The following is a 24,391-nucleotide window of genomic DNA, read 5'->3' on the forward strand; positions in this document are numbered from 1 at the left end:
CGGCGATGCCTTCGTGCTCTGGTCATGTGGAAAGAGCCTTGGTTAATAACCCAGGGACCCGTGCTGGGGACTTCTGGTCGTCGTGTAATGCTTACGACAGATGCTTTCCTCACGGGCTGGGGAGCGGTCATGAGTGGCCGCTCAGCTCAGGGTCTGTGGGAGGACCATCAGCGCTCCTGGCACATAAATCGGCTGGAGATGATGGCGGTGTCTCTAGCACTGAAACACTTCCTCCCAGACCTGAGGGGCCACCACATGTTGGTCCATACGGACAACATGACGGTGGTCTCTTATGACCAGTCACTCACTGTAAAACAGTTTCAGAGACTGTTGGGTCTTATGGCAGCTGCGTCCAACGTTATTACTTTTGGCCTTCTGCACATGAGACCCCTACAGTGGTGGCTCAGGACCAAGGGGTTTTCCCCGAGGGGAAATCCTTTTTCGCATGATCAAAGTCACGCGGCGATGCCTTCGTGCTCTGGTCATGTGGAAAAAGCCTTGGTTCCTGTCCCAGAACCCATGTTGGGGACTTCTCGTCGTCCCGTAATGCTTACGACGGATGCTTCCCTCACTGGCTGGGGGGCGATCATGAGTGGTCGCTCGGCTCAGGGTCTCTGGGAGGACCATCAGTGCTCCTGGCACATAAATCGGCTGGAGATGATGGCGGTGTTTCTTGCATTAAAACACTTCCTCCCAGACCTGAGAGATCACCATGGGTTGGGCCGCACGGACAACACTGCGGTGGTCTCATACATCAACCATCAGGGGGGCTTGAGGTCTCGCCTGTTATTCAGGCTGGCCAGTCGCATCCTCCTCTGGTCCCAGGGAAAGCTCCTCTCGCTGAGAGCAGCTTACATCCCCGGGCGGTTGAACGTGGGAGCGGACGCCCTGTCGAGGCAGGGCGCGAGACCGGGGAATTGAAACTCCACACTGAGGTGGTGGAGTTGATATGGAAAACTTTCGGTCGAGCTCAAGTCGATCTATTTGCCACAGAGGAGTCAGCTCAGTGCCCTCTGTGGTACTCACTTCAGCACCCAGCACCTCTAGGGCTGGATGCCATGCTACAGACGTGGCCGAGGCTACGTCTGTATGTGTTCCCCCCAGTCTCAATGCTCCTGGGAGTTCTGGAGAAGGTTCGCCAGGAGAAGGTCGACCTAATATTGGTGGCCCCGTACTGGCCGACCAGAATATGGTTTTTCGGACATAATGTCTCTACTTCAAGGCTCTCCCTTAGAGCTTCCTCTCAGGCAGGATCTCCTGTCTCAAGCGGGCGGCACGATTCTCTATCCCCGCCCAGAAATGTGGAAACTGTGGGCCTGGCCCCTGAGGGGGCAAGGCTCATAGGAACTGGTCTCTCAACCGAGGTTGTAGAGACCATCCTTCACTCCAGAGCTCCCTCCACGAGGAAGTTGTACTTATGTAAATGGAAATTGTTCTCTGTGTGGTGTGAACAGCATAATTTGGACCCGGTCCATTCTTCTGTCTTTGACATGCTTCAGTTCCTTCAGGAAAAGTTTTTGGAAGGTTTAACTCCTTCCACGCTGAAAGCATATGTGGCCGCTATTTCGGCTCATCATATCCCTGTGGGGGGCTCCTCGCTGGGTCGAGACCCCCTAGTAGTACGCTTCCTCCGTGGTGCACTCAGGTTGAGACCTGTGGTGCGCACAAAGACCCCGACCTGGGACCTCACTATTGTGCTCCAAGGGCTGGCTGAGGCTCCCTTCGAGCCAATAGAGGAGGTGTCAGACAAGTTCTTGACACTTAAAACTATCTTTCTCTTGCCGTCTCTTCTTTGAAGAGAATTGGTGATTTACAAGCGCTGTCAGTCGCTCCATCTTGTCTTTAGTTTGCGCCTGGTATGGTGAAAGCCTTTCTGCATACCAGGCCGGGCTATGTTCCGAAGGTTCCGACGAGGGTCCCAGGTCCCATTGTACTCGAGGCTTTCTGCCCGCCTCCTTTTACGAGTTCGGATCAGGAAAGAAAGTGGATAAGCAAGTGGGTGGTCGAGGCCATCTCACTTGCATATGAGACAGTGGGATGTCCGTGTCCCTTAGTGGTGCGCGCTCATTCCACGAGAGGTATGGCCGCATCCAGAGCTCTCTTATCTGGAGTCTCCATGGACGACATTTGTGGTGCGGCTGGATGGTCATCCCAGCACACCTTCATCAGATTTTATAATCTTAATCTTAATATCACTTCGGGGGCCAGGGTCCTACAAGATAGCAGCCAGGCACTCGGAGACACGGCGTAGTTGGGATTGCGTTCCCATCACGTCATTCGACGTAGCGTCGATAGTTCCCACGAAAGGGAACGTCTCGGGTTATGAGTGTAACCCCTGTTCCCTGAGTAAGGGAACGAGACGCTACGTCACGTGGCCGTATCTCCTGCATACCTGGTGCGCTTGCTTCAGACATTTTACAGAAGCTGGCGTGCTTTGTGTTCAGGTGTGCTTTATAGCTTCCTGATCCGTGACGTCACCCGCCTCTGACGTCACGTCTCTTCATTGGTTGGATACAGAGGTGCTTCACGAACACAAAATACAGAGGGTTCCCATCACGTCATTCGACGTAGCGTCTCGTTCGCTTACTCAGGGAACAGGGGTTACACTCGTAACCCGAGACGTTTTGTATTGTCAAGTTTTTTTTTAACTTGATTTGTTAATGCCCTGTTTGTTTCATTTGCTCACATGAGGAGACGCATCTGAGATTTTCAGATTTCCGTTTTAACGTTAGTTGTTTTTAATTTGGACACAAGTAAAAACTAACGTTACACAAAAAAAAAAAAATGTTTAATATATTTTTTTAAAATTTCAGCTGTAGAGTGTTTGGGAGACTGTGCCGCTTGCTGTTGTCAATCGATGATGCTCATGTGATCCTGTCACTTATCCACTTGTTAAGTCGTGACGTAAGGAACGCCATTTCCGGGTCCAAGCCTCAACTTGTTTCACTTGAGAATGCTATCAACGCCTGTTTATGAGCGCTATTTATTCATATTAAACATCAATCATTTTAAAAAGTTAAATATTTTAAATACTTACAGTCTACACAACAGTCTGCATGCTCACAGCGTCACAGACATTGATATTTTAACGATTTATAAAAGATGAATCATTGTCTGGCCATCTGGAATTTTGGTATGGAGATAAAGGTTATGATTATATATTTTTTGTAGTATTACACCACATTGTGTGTATTAGCAACATTTGTTGTTTTCTTGTGGTATGAGATAGAGCGGTTTTTTTTTTATTTTTTTTTTTATTAAGAACTTGTAAACAGTACAAAAAACAGGCACTAACAACAAAGCTCCAAAGATAAATGGAAGAAGGAAAGGAAAAAAGAAAAGAAAAAAAAAAGAGCATTCACAAGACGCCAAATACAGACTCAAAATATGTAACAGTAGAATTACCTTTTACATTTTTCACAAGTTTAAGAGACTTCATTAAAATAATTAGTTTGTTACAGAAAACCTTATATAAAGGAGGAGATTTGGACAATCGAGATTTGTGAATAAAGAATTTACCATTTAGGATAATGAAGTTTACAAAATTGTCAATATTTTTGTCTTCATGTTCATAATAACAAATAATATCTCTCAGGTTTAAAGTTATCGTTGATCTAACTTTGGCAGAGAAAGTGAGAAAACAGTCTTTCCAAAATGTCTGTATACTGTGACAATCAAAAAAACAAATGGCTGAGAGACTCCTCAGTACAATTACAGAAAGAGCATTCTTTCCCAACATCCGTAAACTTAGAGAGTAAGATATTAGTTTGATATATTTTATGTAGCATCTTAAGGTGAATTTCTCTTACTTTATTTGAAATACAAAATTTGTAAGGTAACAGCCATGCTTTTCTCCAATTAACATCTCTAAGAAGGGAATTCCAGTAAAATTTGCCTCTTAGAGTAATTTTCTTTTTTTCATGAAAGACTTGTCTAATATCTTTGTTAGTGCATTTTTTATCAAATACATTTTTGCCATTTATAAAAAAAAATGACAGTCTTTATTATCTACAGTATAATAAGACAGATGGCTGGTCATCAAATTAATAAGTCCAGAAGGGAAAGCTTCTAACTACTGTGACAAATTATTTATATTTTATAGGAAAATTGTACTTACACATAAAAGAATCATAAGAATAAATGTTTTATGTTGAATCAAACAAATCACTCAAGTAATTTAAACCATGATCCAACCATTTTTCCAAATATATACTCTTGCCTTTAATTGTAATCAACTCGTTATTCCAAATTTTCATTTTGTGAGGAGAAAAATTATGTACAAAACACAGTTTCCATGCTAAGAGGGCTTGCTCATGAAATTTAGACAATTTTATGGGTAATTTGGTAGGCGAAAAATTACAAGATAAAAGAAAATTAAGACCACCCACTTTCTTAAAAACATTATGAGGAATGAAAACCCAAATAGAATCAGGATCACCAATAAATTTTTTTATCCAATTGATCTTAAAAGTATTATTTATATCCACATAGTCGAACATTTCAAAACCTCCTTCAGATTTTTTCCCTGCTAATACAGATTTTTTTAAGATGGTGGTGTTTGTTTTTCCGACAAAAATTAACCAGCAACCTATTAATTTCTTTACAGGTAGAATCCTGAGCGAATAAAGAAAGGCCAGGAAAAATGAACCTAGACAAACCTTCTGCCTTCGATAACAGAACTCTTCCTAAAGTTGACAAATCTCTCCGTAACCAATTAACAAAAATCTATTTTGTTTTCTTAATTTTGTTGTTAAAATTAAATTGCTGCCTAACTGACTATATAAATACTTGACACAATCCTTAACTGGAATGTTAAACATTGATTGTTCAGATGAGTCATGTACAGGAAGAATTTCACATTTAGAGGGGTTTAAACAGAGACCTGAGGCATCAGAAAAAGTCTGAACTAATTGAATTGCCTTACTGATTTGACTCCTATCTTTTAAAAAATAAAGTTGTATCATCAGCTAATTGTGAAATTCTTATTTCTTTATTAAATAATGTTATACCACCAAAACCTGGGTTTTTAACTATAATTGATAATAGCTCCACTACAATCAAAAACAAAAAAAGGGGAAATTGGGCAACCCTGTCTTACCCCTCTCTTAATAAAAAATCTTCTAGAAGTATTAGTTTGTAAAATAATTGAACTATTAATGCCTCCATAAAACATTTTAACCGTTTGAATGAATTTGCTACCAAAGCCGAAATCATTTAAACCCTGCAATAAAAATTTGTGCATCTGGATTAACAAAGTGATTATAAATAACAAGTCTAATACAAGCCTTATGTTGGAACTAATGTGAAGTTTAGCCATAAATCCTGTTTGAAATTCACTAATTATGTTTTGTAAGCCACTTTTCTGTCTGGTTGCATATACTAAAGCTAAAATGTTATAGTCAACATTTAATAAAGTAATTGGTCTCCAATTATCAATAAGTAAGGGATCTGTATCAGGTTTTAGAATTAAGCTAATAACACCTTGTTTCATTGTTGTGCTCATTTCTTTATTTTCTAAGCACTCTTTATACATGCCATATAAAGCATTTTCTATCAGCTCCCAAAAGGCACAGTAAAATTCAACAGTTAACCCATCTGTTCCTGGGGCTTTGCCTTTTTTCATAGAAAAAAGAGCTTTAGAAATCTCGGCTTTGGAAATATCGTCCTCACATAAATCTCTATAATCATTAGAAGCTACTGGAACAAATTCTTCAACTGTATGTAAAAATGTTGTTATTTTTTCATCATCAGTATGTGAGGTATATAGTTTTTCATAAAAAGAATATACAAAGGATGCTACATCTGAAGAGTTACTGGAAATCTTTTCATTTATTTTTAAAGATGAGATAGAGTTTCTTGCATAATTTCTTCTTTCTAGAGAAAATAAATAACTAGTATTTTTTTCTCCTTCCTCAAACCATTTGGCCCTTGACCTCACATAGGCTCCTTTGGCTAAATCCGAATACAGGTTATCTATTTCTAGATTGAGTTTATGTATTTTAGTATTTTCATCTTCTGACAAAGAGTTTTTTTTTAATTAAAGTGTTAAGTTCTTCTGTTATCTCTGTAATTTTTTTAAATTTGTTTTTCTTTAACTCTTTGCCCCTTCTCATACACTGTTGTATACAACTTAAATTTTTGTTTTTACAATTTTTGCAAACAATTTAACCTGTTCCACAAAATAATTATCAGAGAGCAGAGAGTTGTTTAATTTCCAGTATCTTCGATTCACATTACCTTTATCCATACATCCATCAAAGGAAATCGATATCAGTTTGTGATCTGATAGAGGTGCACAAGTTATTTTTGTGTCAGATACATACTGAATTAAATTATGAGGAATTAGCCAATAATCTATTCTTGATTTTAAAGACAGAGAGGAATTATTCCATGTGTAGTCACAGGGTTCAAATCTGGGTTTGTTCCATGACTATAACTATGACATCATGGACTTGGATGTCTTGGACGTGGACATCAGTATCTTGTTGTACTTGTGGCTCTGCTACAAATGACTGCCTGTGATTCCTAGATATGTGAATAGCAAAGGATGACCTCACTCTAAAATATTTTGAGCATCGCTCAAAAGGACAAGTGCCATTCCGTATGTGTAATCTCAAATTAATGCACAACAAGGAAATTATCAGTGTCACAGACACGCCAGGCTCTTCACTCAACCAATCACATCGCACTCCCTCTCCTGAGTATTAACCAGCAACACCTAACACTCATCAGCACTCATCACCACCGCAGCATAAAAGACACTTCAGAGCACTCAGTCACTGTCCGGTCTCGTTAAGACATACTTCCTGTTATGCTTACCGTAAGGACTACTTATCTGTCTCCATTGTCTTCCAAGATCCCTTTTGTTCTCTGTGTCTTCAGTGAGTTGTCTCTGTGTGTCATCTGTTCCATGCCTGCCTGCATCTACGAATCCTGGAGAGAAGATCAAGACAAGTATAACTGCCTTGATAGCCATCTGCTAAGAACTTTATCTGCATTCACTTACCTGCACTCTGCTATAACTCTCTGGTTGTTCAATAAACATCATATCCATTTTACCTGTGTCTCCGTCCCCTTCTGTGTGTAACAATAAGCCACATAATCACATCTTGAACATTGCATTTGCAGTTACCACTATGCTGATAAATGCTTTGTCTTTGTGACACAGTGATAGCAGGTGGGTGATTTCTGTGCATGTGGGACTTTAATGCAGAAAACGTCCTGAAATTCCCAGGGCATTGTTAGCCACATGAAAACCTGTAGCCAAGTTTCTATGACTTTTTGCATGGGCATAGAAAGTTTTTTTTTTTTTTCTAATTGTCAGTGTGGTGGCTACAAACTTTACAGCTAAACATATAAGTCTTGTCAAAGGAATCTCTGATGCAAAAGTATTATATATCAATGTATCTCCATCCTATTTTCTGAATGTAAATATATTCCCCTATCCCTGCTTTTTCTTTCTTTTATTCTTTTCTTTACCTTGTTGGTCTTTATTATTTTTCTTAAAAATGTTAGTAAGGTATCTCCACACAGTTATCCTATGTTCAGCTCTGGAACTGTGAGCTCCTCGCTCTGGCAAGACCTGCAGTGCTGGTTCCTTATCTATGATGTAAAACAAATCATGTCAATCCAAATTTAGGGGGAGGGGGAGAAAGACAGAAAATATCACATTAGCTAACAATGTAAATGTAAGGTAAACTTTGCTTGTTAAAAATAATTTTGATTTAATTTGGTAATTTAATAAACTGACAAAAATCTTTAAATATCAGCTCTGGAACTGTGAGCTCCCTCTTCAGATACAACTTGTGGCACTGCTGTGCTGGTTTCTAATCTAAAACGTAAAATAAATCCTGTCAATACAAATGGCAAAAATGAGAAAAAGAAAAAACGTCACTGTGACTAAACAAAATGTAAATAAAACTATGTTGTTTTCGCAACGAGTGGCCAACGTTAACTAACTATGCCAGATAAAAACAAATCTTGATTTTAATTGGTAATTCAATAAACTCAATAAAGTCTTTTTAAAAATAAAACATTAGGTTTATCTCAGTTTTTAACATCAATGTTGACAATCTGCTAATCTAAATCATAAAGCAAATCCTGTCGACCCAATTGTCAAAAATTAGAAAAAGAAAAAACGTACTTGGTTACTAACGTAACCTCAGTTCCCTTACGGAATGAGTACTGCATCGTATGTCTTATTATACAGAAGACAAGATGTATGAGGTAAAAACTCCTTTTCTACGATTTCTGAAGGCGTGGCCATGTGAGCCAATGGTGAGTGAACTGCTCAAGCCTGCCAAAAGGGGCCAGGTATTGGGCTCTATAAGCGGATGTCTCACCATTGCAAATCAATTTAATTCGACTGAAGTGACGGCATGAGGCGTCCTGCGAGTAGGATGACTTTGGATTTGTTAGGCCCGAATTCAAGACAAGCGGGGCTCACTGAGAGCGCCTGTAAATCTCCCACATGCTTAACCAATGCTAAAGCTAGCAGTAGGGGCGGTTTTCAGCAACAGGGGTCGCAAGTCGGCAGTCTGTATTGATATGCCACCCTTTTGAAGGCGAATCTCAAGAATTGCCTGTGATGGGGGCTACCTGGATGTGAAAATAAGCATCTTTTAGAGCCAGGGTAAAGAACCAGTCTCCCGGGCATACTTGCAGGAAGATCTGCTTCAAAGTGATCATTGAATGAGCTCTTTATCAGGGCCCTGTTCAGATGTCTGAGATAAAGCATGGGTCTGGAATTGGAGTACATAACCTCATTTTACTATGTTCAGCACCCAAGCTGACACGCCGGGGATGGCCTGCCAGACCTAGGCCCGTATGGCGAGGGGATGAATTGGTTCTGGCACAAAGTTGCTGTGAGGGACTGTAGTGCGCATATGGGGTGGAAGAGGAAATTTGCCCTCTTTTGGAGTATGTTTGTTTTTTTATTATATTCGCTATAACAGCGGTGCACTGCCAGGGTGTTTGAACAGGCCCTGTGTAGGCAACAAACACATTTTGTCAAGCACCTGGAACTGAACGGGGTGACAGGAAAACTGTGTTTCTGAGCGGCTTGAAACAGAGGAGCTGGAGCGCTTTGGCAGAAAGTGTCCCATGGCCTGGGACGACTTTTGCACAGCTGTGAAGAGCTCAGCAAACCCATCAACGGCAGGGCCAAAGAGACAAGTGGGGGAGACAGGCGAGTCGAGGAAGACGGCTTTGTCCACATCCTTGATCTCGGTCAGGTTGAGCCACAGGTGGCGCTCCAGCACCACCAGGCTGTCCATTGAATGCCTAATAGCCTGAGCCGTGGTCTTGGTGGTGCACAGGGCCAAGTCCATAGTGCTACGCAGCTCCTTGAAGGTGGCTGAGTTGTGTCCAGCCTCATCCAGGGCCCGCAGGAGCTTAGCCTGGTACACCTGGAGTACCGCCATGGAGTGTAACGCAGATGCTGCCTGGCCTGCCGAGGTGTATGCCTGTCTAGTGAAGGCCAACGTACTGCGGCAGGGCTTGGATGGGTGGACGATCTTCGTCTTCCATCCAATGGTGGCGGACAGACACAGGTGTGCAGCCACAGCTTTGTCCAAAGGAGGCAGCTTCTCATATATTTTCTGCCCAGCGCTGTCAAAGGAGGTGAGAGTGTGAGAGGCAGAAGGATGCAGGCGGGCAGAGTATGGGGCGAGCCACAACTTTGTGAGCTTGATGCGGACCTCCGGGAAGAAGGGCGCTGCCCAGTGAGGAGGTACCTAGCAGCATCCAGGGAGGAACCACTCATCTAAGTGGCTGCGTGTGGGTTCCTCAGGTGCAGACCACTCCAAACCAAGCTGTTCGACAGCCTTCATCAGCACACGGGTGAGCTCTGAGTCAGTGGACGCCCTGGCGTCGATTGGTTCCAGAGACGACAAGGGGGCACGGTCATGAGGTGAGCCCGACCACTCCTAAGTAACTGAGGCCTGTAAAGAAATGCTGTCATCCAGTGGCTCCTCATTAGATCCCCTGAACGAGACCAGGTCGCTCGCGATGGCAGAGGGGCGCTGGTCTGGGCGGGAGAAGCAGATGGGGGAACCCTCTCTTTGTGGAGAGGCACGCGGGACCTGATTTTCACTGATTTTTCGGTTGAGTTCCGTACCCTGGCCACAACGAGTGGATGGAACAACCCAGCTCTCATCGCCCGCTTTCTCGAGGGCCTTAACTCTGAGATCAAGGACAAGGTTCTTGTCCGAGAGATTCCTGACACCTTTGATTCCCTTGTCAAGCTAGCTCTCCGCATCGAAAGACGTTTCGACATGCAACGAAGGGCTCGCAGAATGGAGGCTTCGTTACTTCCTGCCTCCACGGCGACCCAGCCACCTCTGTCATCTGCTGCTGATCCCGAGTCAATGCAGCTAGGGGGCCTTCGTATATCCACACGGGAATGCCAACGCAGGATTATGAATCAACTTTGCATGTACTGTGCTGCTACTGATCACTTTGTCTCCAGGTGCCCGGTAAAAGCCAGCGCTCGTTAGTAGGCGGAGGGTTACTGGAGAGCGCAACTTCACGGGTCTCTCCATCTAAGTCCTGCACTTCCCTTCCCGTACACCTCCGCTGGCCGGGATCGTCAGTTTCCTGCTCTGCATTGCTTGATTCGGGGGCGGAGGGGAACTTCGTTGACGAGGCTTGGGCTTTGGAACAAGGTATTCCTCTCTTAGATTTACAAGACTCCACCCCCCTGTTCGCCCTAGATGGCAGTTCCCTTCCTAGGGTACAGAGAAGGACTTCTCCGTTGACTCTCACTGTTTCAGGAAATCATAGAGAGACTATTTCTTTTTTTATTTTTCATTCCCCTTTTACTCCTGTGGTTTTAGGCCACCCGTGGTTAGTTCTCCACAACCCCCAGATTAACTGGGCGGAGGGCTCTATTCTTTCTTGGAAAGTGTCTTGTCATGTTAATTGTCTGTCTTCTGCTGTGCCCCCTGTCTCGTCCGTAACTGTTTTTCAGGAAGAGCCAGGGGATTTGTCTGGAGCACCGGAGGAGTATCACGATTTGCGGGAGGTCTTCAGCCGTTCCCGGGCCACTTCTCTCCCCCCTCATCGCCCGTATGACTGTAGCATAGATCTTCTTCCAGGTACAACCCCCCCCCCCGGGGAAGACTATACTCGTTATCCGCTCCCAAACGGGAGGCGCTCGAGAGATATCTTTCTGATTCGCTCAACGCCGGTACCATCGTTCCTTCCTCGACCCCAGCGGGAGCCGTTTTTTTCTTTGTTAAGAAGAAAGACGGTTCCCTTCGTCCCTGCATAGACTATCGGGGTTTAAATGATATCACTGTCAAGAATCGTTATCCTTTACCACTGATGTCATCTGCCTTCGAGGTCTTGCAGGGAGCTAAGATTTTCACAAAGCTCGATTTACGCAACGCCTATCACCTAGTGCGCATAAGGGAGGAGGATGAATGGAAGACCGCGTTTAACACGCCCCTAGGGCACTTTGAATACCGGGTTCTTCCGTTCGGATTGGTAAACGCCCCCGCGGTCTTTCAAGCCTTAGTCAATGACGTCCTACGGGACATGCTCAACGTCTTTGTGTTCGTCTACCTCAACGACATTTTGATCTTTTCGCCATCACTTCAGGTGCACCTCCAACATGTTCGCCGTGTCCTCCAGCGTCTACTGGAGAATCGACTTTATGTAAAGGCAGAGAAATGTTCTTTCCACGCCCCCTCAGTTACATTTCTGGGTTCAGTCATCTCGGCAGAGGGGATCGGTATGGACCCAGCCAAGGTCCAGGCGGTAACTGATTGGCCCGTGCCCGACTCTCGCCTCGCGCTGCAACGTTTTCTCGGGTTTGCAAATTTTTATCGCCGTTTTATACAAGGTATCAGTCAATTAGCCGTCCTCTTACAGCTCTGACCTCAATCAAGTCCCAGTTTAGGTGGTCAGAATCTGCGCAGACAGCGTTTGACATTCTCAAGTCTCTTTTTACTACCGCACCTGTTCTTCTTACTCCTGACTTCACTAAACAATTTATAGTTGAGGTCGATGCCTCTGAAGTGGGGGTCGGGGCCGTTCTTTCCCAACGGTCCGCCGCTGACGGACAGATACACCCCTGCGCCTTTTTCTCTCACCATCTTTCTCCTGCTGAGCGCAATTACGACGTGGGCAACCGCGAACTACTCGCCATCCGTCTAGCCTTAGGTGAATGGCGACAGTGGCTTGAGGAAGCTCCCGTTTCTTTCATTGTCTGGACAGATCACCGAAATCTAGAATATATCCGCAAGGCCAAGAGACTAAACGCTCGTCAAGCTCGCTGGGCTCTATTCTTTACCCGTTTCGATTTTTCCATCTCGTATCGCCCAGGTACCAAAAACGTCAAGCCTGACGCGCTTTCTCATCTTTTTGACTCCTCTTCTTCTTCTAAGCCCGAGGAGATTATTCCCCCGGGTCATATTGTTGGCACGACCGACTGGGGAATAGAGAAACTGGTTAAGCGTTCTCTTTCTCGAGTCATAGTTCCGCGCAACTGTCCTAAGGGGCTCCTTTTTGTCCCTTTATCCGCGCGTCGCACTGTCCTTCAATGGGGACACACCTCTAAATTGACTGCCCATCCCGGCGTCCGGGGCATCCCCAGACGAACGGTCAAGCAGAACGGACAAATCAGATAGTCGCCCGTATGCTTCGCAGTCTCACCCATCAGAATCCCGCGTCCTGGTCACAGCAACTATCCTGGGCCGAATACGCCCATAATTCACTTCCCTCCTCTGCTAACGGTCTTTCGCCCTTCCATTGCTGTCTCGGCTATCAACCTCCGTTATTTGAATCCCAAGACTCTGAATCTAATGTTCCGTCAGTGCAAGCTTTTATTAGCCGTTGCAAACGCACCTGGAGGAGAGTGCGATCTGCTCTCTGTCGAGCTAGAAGACGCATGACAGTTACGGCTAATAGGCACAGAATTAAGAGTCATCGCTATGTTTGCGGCAAAAGAGTGTGGTTATCCACTTCAAATTTACCTCTCCAGTCTGAATCACGTAAATTGTCTCCCCGCTTTGTTGGACCATTCCGCATTGTAAAGGTCATAAATCCTGTCGCAGTAAAGCTTCTCCTGCCGCCTAATTTACGCCAGGTTCATCCCGTGTTTCATGTCTCTTGCATCAAACCAGTCATCCGTCCTCCTTCTCGCCCGGTCCGCGTCCCTAGTCTTGTCGATGATACCCCTATCTACAGGGTTCGCCGGATTCTCGACATGCGCCGTCGGGGACGCGGCTGTCAGTATCTGGTCGACTGGGAGGGGTATGGTCCTGAGGAGAGAAGTTGGGTTCCCTCCCTGGACGTCCTGGATCCTTCACTCATCCATGATTTCCTCCGGTCTCGCCAGTCGGCCTCGGGAGCGCCAGGGGGCGCTCGTTGAGTGAGGGGTACTGTCATGATCCTGGCCTTTTCTCCTGTCTCTGTCTCCCTCTTGTGGTCACACACTCTCACGCACACACTTCCACTTCTCCGCTCATTATCTCTTTCAGCTGGTTCCCCTTTCGTTCCCTTCTCCTCACCTGTCCCTTTTTTCCTCTTGATTGTCTCTGCTTCTTATTCCCTCTTCCTTGCCCTGTCTTGTTGTTGGATTATTCAATGACCTTTCATGTAGATACGTTTGTTCACCTGTCCTGTCCTGTCTGATCCCAGAAGAGTGAAGTCATTTTTTGCTGTGAGTTATACTGCCATTGGACTGTGTATTATCCAGCTGTGCCTGTTTGCAGAGTACCTGTTCTGCGCTCGCCCTTGGCTGTTCACCCTGACTGCTGTCTTCATTATTACTGACTGGCTGAATGCATCTCGGGGTCCCTGCCTCTGTCCTCGTGGAAGTTTGCAGATTTCCTTTGATCCAGTCGTCTGGCTATTTCGGTTCTGGCTCCGTTTAATGCAAGTTATTTGTGTTCTTGTTACTCTGTGAGGACTATTTACTTTATTCATTAAAGACTGTGAACTGCACCCAGCCCTGGTCTTCCATCATTTTTGACATAACAAAAACGTTATGTTTACCTAATTTTTTAGCATCAATGCTGACAAGCAAATGTTATCCTAGGTTAAAAAAATAAAAAATAAAAAATAAAAAAATAGGTAAAATTGGGGTGCGGACAACTGCGGGTAGCACAATCAATCACACACACTACTATATTTTTACTGCAGGAAAACTTGCAATGCTGCACTGCTGGTTCCTAATCTAAATCATAAAGCAAATCCCGATGGTCCAAATGGCGCCAAAGAGGCCATTGTGGTAAATACAGTATTATACTTTATTTATTAAAAATACAGTAAATCACTGAATTTGGTGTTTGATGTCACAGAAAATTCCCATGATGCAAAGAGAATTACAGTTATTTACTGTAAAGAGAATTTACAGTATTATTCTGGCTGATATATAGTAAATACCTGTAGAAATTACAGAAATGTCTAACAGTGTACTAAATAGTTTGTTCAGTTCTATGCTTATGTAGCTATGTCAAGACATCTTAAATGTACTTGTTCTTGCATGCGAGCTGATCATGCCACAGTGTTTGCAGAGTCTCAGAGCAGCTCAGTTCACAGTAAATGCAGTGAACTTTATGCATACTGTGTCTTTGTATAAAAAAAAGTAGACTTGGCAGGTTTACTCAGTAACCATTTATTTCTATAACAATAATAGGGCATGTCAGACCAATGACTGGGTCAGACACACAAGGGGACAAATTAATAATACATCCCCACATCCAGGCTAACATACCTGAAACAACAGGTCAGACACAAGAGGGGAACATTCTCTCTATTAATTAGTAGAAATGTTCAACAAAGTTCATTCACCCCACTTGATTTGTTCACATGAGAAGAGGCTTCCAACGATTCACTCAGATGTGGAAATGTCCGTCCCTGACTCTTCTATTCTAAAGAATTATTTTTTTCTTGAATTACTCAATTTTGTCTGAAACCAAAAACACTGTGCTGTTTCTGCCTTGCATTGATACATTCAGCTGATTTACCTGATCAAATATATCAGATAAGTAGGCCAGTTTTGCACAAAATTGATCATCAGTGTAATGCTCAGCAAGAGGGGAGCGTTGCTCTTCAAGAAATGTGTGCACTTCTTTTCTCAGTTCAAAAAGTTGATTAAGCACACATCCTCTTGAAAGCCACCTTATTTCACTGTGGAACAAGAGCTGCAAATGATCAGCATCAAGTCGTTCACACAGAGCTGCAAAACACCTTGAGTTTAGCACATTTTTCTTTATATAGTTTACATTTTTCACAGCAATGTTCATGACCTGATGCAGTTCTGGTGACATCTGCTTTGTTGCAAGACTTTCCTTGTGCAAGAAACAGTGCGTCCACTTTGCTTCTGGCAGTCACTCTTGGATTTGTTTAACAACACTGCAATGTTTTCCCGTCACAGCAGCTGCGCCGTCTGTGCAAATACCTGAGCAGTGTTTCCAATCAAGACCTTTTTCATACTCATTAATGCAGTGCATGACATTATCTGCCTCTGTTCTCATTTGAAGTTCTTTGCAAAATAGCAGATCTTCACAAAGATTACTGTCCATGCAGTACCGGACAAAAACTAATAGTAACACGAAGTTGCTCTGTCGACTCGTCCAGCTGTATGGCAAAATAAGGGCTTGCCTTCGATCCACGATCAGTTTCATCGCTCATGTCAACAATTTGTCTAGCCACGGTGTCATCAGAAAGTGGTATTGACTGAATTTTGGTTGCAGCTGTGACACCCAGTAACTCTCGACACATATCCACAGCACTTGGCAAAATAAGTTCCTCAGCGATAGTAAAGGCTTTCTTACTACGAGCAACACGAACGGCAACCATATGGCTAACTTTCAAGGTGACTTTTGATTGAGTTTATACTGATGTTATGACTTTTTGTTGAGCCTGAAGCTCATTATTTTCCTTAGAAAATATTCTTATTCTTTTGGTGTTTTGAGTTAAAATGTCTCTGCAGCTTTGATGGTTTTAGCGACTTCAGCTTAGTACCTTCCCACCAGTTGAGAATCACTGGTTTATGATATAATCGTTTTTAACAATCATTTAAAACGATTGTGTCTCTTCAGAAGTCTTGGATTAAACCTCTTGATTCATATGGATTTTCATCTCTTTATGAAACTTTTGAAGTGTCAGACTTGATATATATGCATACTTCAGGAAGGGAAATGTATGTACCTTCTAATTCTGTGTGATTTGCTGAATGTTTTCTTATAATATAAAGTTAATCTTCACTTTATATTATAGTCACATGTATATGATATGTATTACATGTATATTATAGTTATACAGTCAAACCAAAATTTTATTCAGACACCTTGAACATTTCATTTATTAATACAGTTTATTCACTATAGTTTAAAAAATTGTAATAAAATATGACAAGATCTCATGTCTCACAAGAGTTCAACTGTGTCAGAAAAAAAAAATCTTAATTATGTCATATAACACTATAACACAACAAAACATGGTCAGGTCAAATATATATATATATATATATATATATATATATATATATATATATATATATATATATATATATATATATATATTAAAATATATCAAAAATGTCTGAATAATTTTTGGTTTGACTGTATGCTATATTATATATTTAGGTGTATATATTGTATCATGTTTACTTGCTGTTGGAATTACACTCATCTTTCTAATGTGAATATTTGGTCATATACAACAAAGCACTGCTGTACATTATTACAAACATTATTTTTTAAAAATGATTATAACATCCATTTTAAATTTCACATTTTTGATTAGATTAAACCACAAAGTTCAGAAGTTATGGTCAGTATGTGTTTTAATTGTTGTAAGTTTTACAGTGATTTCCATGTTCTCCTGGGACATAAAATACTTATTATTAGCACATATTTTATATTTCCACTGTCCACATTTATCACAAGGTTGATGCCCTCCATGCATATAATGTTATATAGGCTATTCACACAAGTAATGTTTAGAATGAAACAGAAATGTAGACCAATGTATATTTACGATTTAAACTTTGTCATTAACACTCAAAGAAAATTAGAATTATAGCAAAATGTAACGTGACAAAAAATCACATTGAGTTAACTTTATTTTTGTAAATAAGTTTAAACAGTCTCTGTCTTATTTCCTTGGCTTGTAGACCATATATTATAGGATTCAAGCTTGGTGGAATAACTTGGTGAATTATACTAGATATATTTTTACTTTCAGTGTATGCAGGGAAACGTTGAAGCAAAATGGCAGTGAATCCAGTAACCATCATGATTATATAAACAGCCAGATGAGTACTGCAGGTTTTTATTGCTTTGCTATTGGTTGCTTTGTTTTTGCTTTTGAAGCATACCATCGCTATTCTGAGATATGTCAATAACACCCACCCCAATGAGGAGGTGAGTAAAACCACAGTAAAAGTTAATCCATATACATTATTAATCACTGTATTTTCACAGGACAGTTTAAATAGTGAAGCGTTGTCACAAAACAGATTTTGAATCACAGATCTGCAGTGAGACAGACGTAAACTGAGGCCGATCAGAATCCCCACCAGCACTACTGCAGCACCCCAGGCTCCTGCCGACAGTTTAACCACCATATTATTGCTCATTATAGTTGGGTATCGCAATGGATTGCAAATGGCCACATATCTGTCAAAGGCCATGATCATTAGAATAGTGTGGGATGCGGTTCCATACACATGTCCAAAAAAAGCTTGCATAGCGCACTCCACATATGTGATGTAGCGCTCAGAGGGGTCTGTTAAAATATGACTCATCAAGCGTGGCAAAAGAACAATTGTGCCTAATAAATCATTCAGTGGCAAATTGCAGAAAAGAATGTACATAGGCTGATGTAACCTTTTTTCCACTGAGATCTGAATCAAAATCCCAATGTTAAATACTATAATAAATATGTAAGCAAGCAAAAAAATGATGAATGCAAGATGATTGTACAGAAGTTTAACTTCTAGTCCCTCCATTAAGAGTATGCTGTATCTGAATGTCAAGTTGTCCATCTGTGAAATTAACAAAAAACATGCATTAGAGTACAGGGCTGCATTTTCCCAAACGCAAGTGCCTTAGATCGTAGAGACAGTAGATTGTGTTTTCTACAGCAGGTTGTGGTTACACCGTTAAGTGTTTTTAGTGTTTTCAGGGAGGTGCAGCATATACATATCTGTTCACATTTAAAAAAAAAAAAAAAAGAAGTGTTTTCATGAGCCTTTAATGCAGCACATATACAGTATATGTAAATTACTAAACAAGAACAGAAGTAGAAAGTATGTCTGTCTTCACATTGTGGTAAAAAAAAAAAAAAAAAACAATATTTGCCCACTCCAGTAATTCTCATAAACTTTAATCCACAGCAGCAGGTATGAAGTATTTGAGTATTTGATAATTGCTGATAATGAAAAATAAATTCACCCCTAAATTGTTTACCCCACTCCGATATGTATACTTACGAAGTTAGATGACTAATAGATAAATAGTTGTCACTTCAGTTTAATATAGTGGCACACAGCTGTTGCATTCCCTTTAACTTGGTAATCATTCAAAAGAAAAACCGTGATGTGTTTCAGAAGAGCTGGCTTGACCACTTTATATGTGTATCACACACAAACTGTTTTGTCGTCATTTGAATAATCATGGTCTTGAATCAAGACCATGATTATTCAAATGTGTACATCAAATAAACTTCGGCATCAAGCACTTCAGAATCCATGACTTTAACTGATTTGTTAGCGATGGGACGAGCCATGGAGGTGCAGCTGCAGGTATAGAACAAAAACAAAACTGTGCTGCAAATTCCCAAGATGTAATGACCGTATCCAGTGCAAGCAACATTGTCAACATTGTTCAGTCCACATCAGGTAAAAGCACCATTCCTAAGTTAGATAAGATTTTCTCATCTTTTGGTGTGCCTTCAGAAGTAAAAACAGACAATGGCCCACCTTTTAATGGACATGATTTTGCTGATTTTTCCTCATATTTAGGGTTCAAACACAGGAAAATCACCACACTTTGGCCGCAAGCAAATGTGGAAGCAGAGTGGTTTATGCGGACACTGGAGAAAGCTATTCAAGCAGCTCATGTGGACAATTTACCGTGAAACGTGGATGACATTGTTCTGTGTTGATGACCGAAGAGTGGGATGCTTTGTTCAGCTTTTGAACCTCAGCCATACAAGGTGTTTTCTGTAAAAGGGCCAGTGATCACAGCAGTCTCTGGCTCGTAAGATCACAAGAAATTCGTCACACTTCAAAGTTCTGTGTTCCTCAAAAATTCACACAGAAGGAAAAGAAGAGGGAAATAAAATGGTTGATGGCTGGGAATTAAACATTCCAGGTCAAACCAAAACAGTAAAACCAGCAACATCACTTTCACCAGCAGCTGGTCCACAGTCACAGACTTCAGAGGTCAGGAGATATCCTCAGAGAGAGCACAGGGGACCTCCAGGAAGACTAGCAGATTATGAAATCCACAGTTTATAGATTGAGGAACTTTTGGGAAGTTGAGTAAAATTTTCATTGTTCACTGTTTATTTGAATCTTATGGAAATATCTGAAGGTGAAGAGAGTTGTAATGTTTAATGTTATGTTAATTATAGACACTAGGGGGCAGAAACGTAGTTATGGGTTTTGGGAAAGACAATGAAGAAGAAAGTTAACTTTGTTGAAATGCATGTGTGAATTGTGGGGAGGATACTGGAAAAATAAAAATGTGTTTATTCATACACCAGCCTTGAGTGTGATAAAGACAAGAACATTATAGATATGAAATTTCACTATACAATGGAGCAACATATCAGAAATGCAGTATTTTGATTTCATCTACATAATTATTCATTAGTCATTAATTTAGTATTAATAATCTTCTATCTGTTAATAGAGTGCTGTAGTGACTACATTCATTCAGTTTATTAAATAATGTTGAATAAAATATTTGAAATTCAAATTTAAACAGATAATTGTTAAATTCACTTTATTAACACTCAGGTGTCGGCGGTCACGCTGGCAAATACCACCTCGGTTTTTTCCTTACCAGTGCAAAAGAGTCCCAAAATACTCTATCAATTTTGGATATACAATTAAGAGTTATACATCATTCTATTCTGTGAAATGTCTTATTTTATTCTTTTATTTGTGTACACAGTAAAAACAAAATGTTGTGCTTTTTGCAATATATATATATATATATATATATATAAACATGATGCATGATCTGTCGTCTCTCTCTGAATGAAGTCCATTCTGATAGTCTAGACCAGAGGTCTTCAACCCCGCTCCTGGGGACCCACTGTCCAGAGCTAAACTCTGCAGGACAGTGGGTCCCCAGGAGCAGGGCTGAAGACCTCTGGTCTAGACAATATTTAGACAATATTACTTTGGCCTGTTTTGGACAGATTATAAAGGGTTTACTGTAAAATATGACCCGCATACTCCCTTCATTCGTACTTTTACTTCGGAACTGAGCGGTTGTACAGCCATCACTCTTTCCAATTCACCTCTATTGAGAGTATATTTCTGAGCATATAACATTATTTTAAATTGTAGTAATATTTCACAATATTGCTGTTTTTCGTATTTTTGATCAAATAAATGCGTGCTTGATGAGCATGAGATTTATTTAAAAAACATTAAAAATAGTGATGTGTTCAATCTTTTGACCGGTACTGTATATTTTAAATAGGCCTATACAAAATTTTCTTCACAGATCACAAAAATCATGTTTTCTGTTAAGAGTGGAAATTAAATTATAAATAAATATAATTGATATGATCCTGTTATTAGCATGCTCACAGGGGATTTTTTTCTTTTATCTCACAGATTTGAGAATCTGTCACATGTGCACTCCGTTTTGGACTTGTTGTTGTTCCATTTCCCTCCACCAGTTAGTCACCATGGCAACTGATCACCACCATCATCACACCCAGCTGTTCCCAATCACCCTCCTTGTTATCCCGTGTATATATACCCTGTGTTTCTAGTCTTGTGTTGTCTGGTATTGTTCGTACTAAGTTGGTGTATGTTCCTGTGGATTCCTGTTTATCTCCTAGTACAGACTTATTCTGACTCTATCTCCTCGTCATGTGATTAGTATACCAGCAACTGTAACAGAATCATAGTGACCAGATATTGGCCCACATTGGATCTGCATGAATATGATGGTGAGATCACTGACTGGAAGCAGGAAAGGTTTTTTTTTTTGTTTTTGTTTTTTTTAGTGCATAGAAACACCAAACACCTTGGAATACCAAGTAAATGATGTTAAAATATCTCTGAAATGGATTTATTTCCAGGTAAAACTGTGTACTCAAAATGTGCCTTTGACTCTCATTTATATTAACTATATTCTAAATAAACTACAAAATAAACTACTTTGTTCTCACTCCTCACATTCTTCTCACATACCTGACTGAAAGGCTCATTATTCAGCTCATTATGCGGGTCTTTGTCTCTTCAGGTGTGAATTACAGCATTATTCAGGATTATTCACCCCTCCACGCATACTGTTTTTCTAAACAAAAAGTGTCTTACAAAATTTAAATCAATAAATTATTTTATGTCAATGAGTAGGCAGGATGATTTTCACATTTTAAAGCAAAAATTCTAAGCTTCACCCTCCAATAACCAGAAGTCTTGTGGACATATTCAGTATTTGTTTTGTAGCCTTATTTCAGTGACTTAATTCTTTAGTTTTTTCAATAACCACACATAAACGTTATTCTCTCAATACAAACATGTACATACATGTTGCTCACATATTATGGTAGCATAGTTTGTGCTGAATACAGTGTAATGACACTTTTGCCATTCATATGTTTATAAGCAACTCAAAAAGCACAAATGTCACGGCATGTCAAAACTCCTCCAGAGCCCCAAGGGTTAAATCACTTTCATCTTAGTATTGTTTATGTGATAACGTACCAGTAATAACGTCCCAGTGTCTATATGCTCATATTTGTCTTAAAGGCGGCTACATATGTTTCCACTTAAAATCAACTGTAAGATTAGCATACATCAAAAAAAAAAAAAAAAAAAAAAAAAGCCAATACATTTTATGTTGTAAAAATGCATAATAAATTCAAGAATACCCTGTCTTTCTACACCAAACTTTAACAATCTTTTGTCTTATCTCTTTGGTTTGTAAACCATATACTAAGGGATTTAATCCTGGTGGTACAATGTGAAACAGTATGCTACCTAGTTTTCTACTTTCAGAGTATTCAGGAAAACGATGAAGGAAAATAAAAATGGCTCCAGAAACAAACATGATTACATAAACAGCTAAATGAGTGATGCAGGTTTTTATGGCTTTGCTGTTGAGTGCTTTGTTTTTGCTCCTTATACATACAGTAGCAATATTGACATATGTTATAAATATAGATACAGCTGACAGGCAGGCTACAGTTATGGAATAAACAACTCCAAACACGTTATTAATACTTGCATTTTCACAGGACAGTTTAAATAGTGAGGCATTGTCACAGAAAGGGTTTTCAATTTTAGATCTGCAGTGAGGCAGACGCACAGTAAGGCCCAACATAATTGTCACCATAAATACTGACAGCCCCCAGGCTGATGCTGATAATTTAACTACCATTTTATTGGTCATTATAGTTGTGTATCGCAATGGATTACATATAGCCACATATCTGTCAAAAGCCATGATCATCAGCACATAGTGACATGCTGCTGTAAATACATGCACAAAATAAGCTTGAATAACACACTCCACATATGTTATATAGCGCTCTGAGGTTTCTCTTAAAACGTCTTGCATTAAGCGTGGCAAAATGACAGTGGTCCCTATTATATCATTAACTGGCAAGTTACAGAACAGAAAATGCATAGGATCATGCAGATTCTTCTCTGATGAAATCAGAAATATAAGTGTAATGTTTGATACCATTGCAAACATATATGCCAAAAAAAGCACAATGAAAACAAGGTAAGAGGACTGATGCGTAACTTTGAGTCCTTCTACAAGGAGAATGCTGTTTCTTAATGTCAGGTTGTCCATTAGCTGCTTTACACAAATCCTGCAAACAGAGTGACAAACAGATGTCACTTTGATTAATAATATACATTACTTGAATTATTTAATTGGATATACTGCACGCTATAAACTAATGCTCTGCCATTGTTTTACAACATACTTTGCTTGCTGTTGCTACAGTACATGACATGACATGACATCAATATTTAATTTTTTGCTAACACTACATTAATTAATAAACTAGTTTACACATATGTGTTGACAAATACCTGATTTATAAATGTACAAACAAAAAGTTCACTATGTAAAGTAATTTAATTTGATAGCAGTCTATATACAATAATGTTACTTAATAAATGTAAATGCTGCATCTTGCCTTAGTCTCATTAATATCCTCCCTCTAATTATTTAGTTAAACTGTATTACTTGCTTGAGTTCTCTGAATAAAAGTTTAATGGCCCCTTACCTTTTAATGTGGGGTTTATATGAGTTTTCTCTTTCATCAACCCAACAGGGAAAACTGATATCATCTGTTGCCATGAGTAGTAAAGCTGTTGATTTTGTGTGTGTGTGTGTGTGTGTGTGTTTGTGTTGTGTTGTTAAACACTACTAATTCTAGAATGTTGGTTATAACCACAAGATAGAGCTGTTTTCTGAAATTTTGGCAGATATATTATGAAGAAATTTGCTTATGAAGTAATTTGGCCATAGCACATTTTGTGTATATTGTGCCATTTTTTAAATTAAATTGTATTACCAATATATATTTTTTTGTAGACTGAATGTTTACAAAACATTTAAACTGTAATAATAATAATAATAAAAAAAAGGTACTTTCTAATCTAAGTTGCACTTTTTTTCCGCAGAAAGGTACTTTTACATACTTAAATATGAGTAATGTATATTTCATACAACACTGATCTCAACAAATGAGTTCTGTCTGAACAGTGTACAGTGTACAGTGGTATTTTCACAGGGAAGCAGGAAAGGATACTAACCCTTAGTTTCCATTCAGTCACGCTTGATGTTACGTAGATACTGACGTAATGGGGTCTCGTCTGGGAGCCCAATCTCCTCCAAGTGGTACAAAATGAACCAATCGAGATTGGCCAGTGACATTTACATGCCGCACCACACCTACCCAGCACAAACGGGTATAAATATGACCGGCATACTCACTTCATTCATACTTTTGCTTCGGAGCTGAGTGGTTGTGCAGCGATCACTCTTTCCAATTCACCTCTATTGAGAGTACATTTCTGAGCAAATAACAGCAATTTTAACTGCTATGAGGAGAACACTCCGAAAACAGCCATTTTAATTGCAATTTTGCTTGCAGCTCGTCATGGGATCTCTTTGCAGGTGTGATGGTGCATTCCAGCGGTGTTTGCACCCAAATTGCTGTG

General features: G+C 40.5%; 2 protein-coding genes across 2 annotated transcripts; both read right to left on the reverse strand.

The window, feature by feature from the left end:
• Window positions 1-17,059: 17,059 nt before the first annotated feature.
• LOC137012727 (olfactory receptor 13H1-like) lies at window positions 17,060-18,004 on the reverse strand. The gene has a single exon (XM_067376138.1). The coding sequence runs from the start codon at window positions 17,999-18,001 to the stop codon at window positions 17,060-17,062; it is 942 nt and encodes a 313-aa protein (XP_067232239.1). The 5' UTR covers window positions 18,002-18,004.
• Window positions 18,005-22,070: 4,066 nt separating this feature from the next.
• On the reverse strand, window positions 22,071-23,009 carry LOC137013012 (olfactory receptor 52N2-like). Its single transcript, XM_067376566.1, has one exon. The coding sequence runs from the start codon at window positions 23,007-23,009 to the stop codon at window positions 22,071-22,073; it is 939 nt and encodes a 312-aa protein (XP_067232667.1).
• Window positions 23,010-24,391: the final 1,382 nt, after the last annotated feature.

The sequence above is a fragment of the Chanodichthys erythropterus genome, chromosome 22 (genome assembly GCF_024489055.1).
Source record: "Chanodichthys erythropterus isolate Z2021 chromosome 22, ASM2448905v1, whole genome shotgun sequence".
Taxonomy (NCBI): Eukaryota; Metazoa; Chordata; class Actinopteri; order Cypriniformes; family Xenocyprididae; genus Chanodichthys; species Chanodichthys erythropterus.

Excerpts from the sequence above, each read along its gene's own strand:
- LOC137012727 (XM_067376138.1), bottom strand. The coding sequence starts at position 18,001 with ATGGACAACTTGACATTCAGATACAGCATACTCTTAATGGAGGGACTA.
- LOC137013012 (XM_067376566.1), bottom strand. The coding sequence starts at position 23,009 with ATGGACAACCTGACATTAAGAAACAGCATTCTCCTTGTAGAAGGACTC.